General features: G+C 32.1%; 1 protein-coding gene across 1 annotated transcript; it reads left to right on the top strand.

Annotated features, from left to right (window-relative positions):
* Positions 1-250: 250 nt before the first annotated feature.
* On the top strand, positions 251-4,295 carry LOC124895531. The gene is made up of 3 exons (XM_047405968.1): positions 251-540; positions 1,624-1,722; positions 3,897-4,295. The coding sequence occupies exons 1-3, from the start codon at positions 298-300 to the stop codon at positions 3,987-3,989; spliced, it is 435 nt and encodes a 144-aa protein (XP_047261924.1). The 5' UTR covers positions 251-297; the 3' UTR covers positions 3,990-4,295.
* Positions 4,296-4,735: the final 440 nt, after the last annotated feature.

Below are 4,735 nucleotides of genomic sequence, written 5' to 3'. Positions count from 1 at the left end.
GAAGTTTTTAATATCTTTCATCGTTTGCTGAAAGTGAGCCTATTATGTTAAGTAGCCATGAAACATACTATCTTGTGTTATTTCTTACTCTCATGGGTAGGAAAAAGATGTAATTTATTTGTATCCTGAATCAATAATATTACATTACTCTAAATAATAAGTGAAACTTTTGTGGACTACGAAGGGTACTCCTATAATTTCACTTTAATTATGACCTTATGTGTTGTTGCAATACATTGTTGGGATTTCTTTTGTTGTGTTGTAGGATGCATAATTTAGACTAAGCACTAGAGATTTATGTCACTTTCATGTAATCTGCACACCATTTGGGAAGTTGTTATTGAGACTGAACGACATGTTTGGCAGGTGATGAAAAGTTTGAAGCATGCAATGAAACAAGCAACACCAATAATTGTAGAGTATTTCGGTGGTGCAATTAGTTGTAATGTTTATTGCATGACTAATTCTCGAGCTAATGATTTTGGTGTCTCTTCATGTATTCTTAGCAGCCTCGAAGATGCTAGAGTGTCACCAGAAAAGGTATTTGTTTCTCTTTCTCTAATCAGTTGATGTTATATTATAATTGTCTACTTAATAGTAAAATAGATGGGTAAAAGAAATGATGAAAAGACCAAATTACTCTAGGTGTTTCTTGTTTAAAGTTAGGAAACTTATCAGAATGTTATCTTGGGGCTACCAAACTCATGATCTGTCTTATCTAATACTTTTGCTTCTCAAATTTTTTCTTTTGTTGGAGAAATATTACAGTGGAGTCTACTATTCTTTATCTTGAGCTAGGGGTCTATCAGAAACAATCTCTATACTTCTTCGGAGGTAGTGGTATGAACTACGTACATCTTACCTCCAGACCCCACTTTGTGGGAATACACTGGGTCTGTTGTTGTTGTTGTTGATACATGGGCTTTGTTGGAGGACACTTTGTGTGCGTTTGTTCTAGAATGAATAGAAGAAATTGTGCATGTGAATTTTCTTTCTTTTATAGCTCATAAACAACCACTTACAACATCAGAATATATTCAATGCCAATTTTATGCTCATAGATTCTTCCATCCGTGTCTCCTTATCTCTTTGAGAAGAAAAAAATTACAACATCAGAATATATTCAATGCCAATTTTATGCTCATAGATTCTTTCATCCGTGTCTCCTTCACTCTTTGAGAAGAAAAAAATCTTGTATGAGGTTTATTCTAAATTTCAGATTCCAAGTATTTACTTTTGTCCCTCTTTACTAGATAAAGACCTCTATTGAGAGTAAAGGAAAGGTTACTATTCTATTTTAATCATCAAGGTGTATGTTCACACTGCTGGCAATTAGAAAAAAAAATGAATTCATGCTCCAAGCAATTTTTTTTTAAGAAAACTCATAAAAAGAGAAAAGATAAAGAGTTGCAACCTTTGAGCGTGTCGTCATTCTTGATAATTTTCCTATGCCTTTACATGGTGTGTATAGAAAGTTAAATACACAACATTTTTCATTTTTCTGGCATGTTTTAGGCCTTGTGACACTGCACACTTAATTTACACATACTCTCCCTCTCAATGAACTTACAAATCGAGACTGATTTTTTAGGTGTATCTTTTTCTTATGTGATTCTTTTTCAGAAAGTGCAAGCAATTGTCGTAAAGAGCAACTTCAATCCAGTTCGAAATTACGAGGATTTAATGCTTTCAATTCCGCAACATCATGGGTCTGTAAAGCTGGTAATCATTCCATTTCGCCTTCCTACGACTATTTTGAGTCACCTTTTTCTTCATTTTATATTTCTTTCTTCTCATAGTGCTTTATTTTGTCTATGTAACTCACCAATTATTTACTTTTATGATGTTATATAAATAGTTGGTTTGTAGGACTAAAGAAAGTAACTTAAAACGTTCTTTAGTGGTTGATGTCTTCATAAAAGGAAAAAAATATTTTTTTGGTATAAATAATCATTAGATTTATTCTTTTTTTAAAAAAAAATTTACCATCTTCTTGAATTGTAACAATTTCTATCCAACTTCAGGAATACGTTACAATTATCTAGATTGTAGGTAAGTTGATGGCACCAAGATAATCTGATTATCAACTAATAACTATAAACTTCGGTGTACAAATTTTGCTTATGTTCACCCACCCATTCAAATATCGATACCTTGATAGTAGTTCAATATTATTTCTAGAGGTATATGTTGATTCAAGCTATAGGTCTTGTGAGGCTTTGAGATTTGTTTTAGGTGTTATAACCACATTCACTCTCAGGGTGTGCAAATTAGATCGATGCTCATAACTGTAACATTTCCTGTTTCCGAAGAGTGGTTTTGCCTTGCTCATCTATTCTTATTTACGCCACATATAGATAGGTCTGAAAATAATACAAGCATTTATGAAAGGCTACAAACAAGATTGAAAGCTTTCTTTCGAAAAGGATACCAACACACAAGGTGGCTAATCGGTCAATTTCTGCAGATCTCATCATACCATATTTTATTCTGGTATTTTTTTTCAGATCTGCATAGAAAATATTTTCTTTAAAGGAGTGTCTATCAAAAACAATCTATCTATATCACCCAAGGTAGGGGTGCGTACACACCATCCTTCCTATATTCCACTTTTGGGATCACATTGGTATGTTGTTGTCTGCTATTACCTTCTGATCTATTTAATGATAGGGCGAGTAAATGTCTTGTAACTAAACGACATTTAATGACTTTGATGATTAACTCCCAAACACAGAATCAAGTTTGGTGTAATAAGAAAACGACGAATAGTTATTTGATCTAAACATAATTTTGTCTATGAATGGGGTTTTAAGCTAACATAAATAATTTTATCATTTTCATTTATCTATATGTAGACCACAAATAGTTCACTATCATCTCTGGCACCCAATGTAAAAGACAGTTACAATCTTGAACGATCTTGCTACTATAACAACTATTGATGTCGATTTTCAAAAGTTCCTTGGACAGCTATTCTTATGCTCAAACTATGATTGGTTGCTCACTTTTGAGCTACTGTTTAGCTTTTGAAAACGATTGAGGGTTCTAGGACTTCTTAATAAATTTATTAATTATCCCAAAATATTTTGAAGTAGTTGTGTATCAATAATAAAGAGGACGATACATATATGATAAAGAATGAACTCAAATCATCTTTCATTCTTGTTAAGCTTTTGAACCTTTTTCTCCGTAGAAGATATGAGTGGAAGTAAGATTGAATGAGGTATACAAAATTTCCAATCATAATGCTCTACAAAGGACAAGGTAAAATCAATTTTCATTAATTCTCTTGTTTGAATTTAGTACTAGGAAAGTTGTATATGTCAATATTATATAATTGCATTATGTCAAAAGAATGGCCCAAAAACTTTTAAAATTTGATGAAATAAAATAATAAATTTCTACTTGACTATCTCTCAGTCAAATATGTAGGTAAAGTACAAGTTTGAACTGATGTAGACTTTAGAGATCGTCAGTTGTATGCTAGTGAGAATCTGTGTTGTTTCAAAAGTTCAATTCTGAAGACAATTTTTAATTTTAAACTTTTCGGTGGATACTAATCTGATCCCCTTGTTTGGAGGAATTACGATTAAGGGGATTTAAAACATGTTGCTTTAAAAAGATTACCAGAAATAAATTGAAAGTTATGAACCAAATTGATTGTGCAGGTTTCTTAGTGAATTTTTATGTTTAGGTGTTCTCGTGAAAAAAGACATTATCGACTGCTACTATGATAAACATGGGAAGCAAGCAACTAATCTCTAGACTCTCCTTTAAGGCTCACCCATTCATCTAAATCAGAAACTATACTTTTACTTTCTGCATACGTTGTACACCAGATATATGACACATTTAGAGTTTACTTTTCTTGACAAGTATTTCTTCTTTCGATAAAGTCAGGAGAAAATGTCATGTTGCCGTACAACATAAAGGATGCAAAATGCTTGAACAAGTTTAAGATGAGCCCACTTGGTGTTATTAATCATTGAATGCTTCGTTAGTTGGTAAATTTCTTGTATGTAAATCTACCTATTAAATTATAATAGGTTCATTACTGGTAGACAAACCTTGATATGAATGCAATGGTTTTCTTTATGGAGAAAAGTAAGTAGCTTTTTCAAGTTAAGCTTGGAGTTCGGATTGAAGAATTTAGACGTGATATCTTAAATCAACTACTTACGATATTCTTTGGTAGTGTATCACTGAAGGAACAAACAATAATATTGAGCATATACCTGTGTTCAGCACGGGCGCGGGCCATCTTGTACATATACATATGAATGGTTTTGTCATCCCGATTGATTGTCCATTTTAGTTGTTTCTTCTGTGAAAGTCAAAATTTCACCACTCAAATTAGCAGATGAGATCTCACAATCACTTAGGTCATGTTGGGATAATTCAGAAGACACAAAATTAAACTAAAAAAGCATAAAACAACTCTTAAAGGAGTATATTGTGGATGATATGGTGTTATGTTTGACAAGAAATTTTTATTTATAGAGGTACAAAATCCTTTTCCAAGAAAGAATGAATCTAATAGGGAAGAGAACTTCTCCAATAAGGAAACCTTTTTCCACAAAGAAAGGTTCTAATTATGATTAAAAATAAGCAGGTAAAGTAGGAGATTCAGAACAAATCCTAACATATGAGGTAAATTTTTGGTAAAACCACTGACTACAAGTCTACAATTCAAAACTGTACAAAAAAAATACATAATACAAATATATAAAGTGAA

This window comes from Capsicum annuum, unplaced genomic scaffold, assembly GCF_002878395.1.
Source record: "Capsicum annuum cultivar UCD-10X-F1 unplaced genomic scaffold, UCD10Xv1.1 ctg82810, whole genome shotgun sequence".
In the NCBI taxonomy this organism is placed as follows: domain Eukaryota; kingdom Viridiplantae; phylum Streptophyta; class Magnoliopsida; order Solanales; family Solanaceae; genus Capsicum; species Capsicum annuum.
This window is presented reverse-complemented; position numbering and strand designations above follow the sequence as displayed.

Coding starts and splice junctions, on each gene's coding strand:
- LOC124895531 (XM_047405968.1), top strand. CDS start 298: ATGTCACTTTCATGTAATCTGCACACCATTTGGGAAGTTGTTATTGAG. Junction 541..1,623: donor CTAGAGTGTCACCAGAAAAG/GTATTTGTTTCT, acceptor ATTCTTTTTCAG/AAAGTGCAAGCAATTGTCGT. Junction 1,723..3,896: donor ATCATGGGTCTGTAAAGCTG/GTAATCATTCCA, acceptor CTTTCGATAAAG/TCAGGAGAAAATGTCATGTT.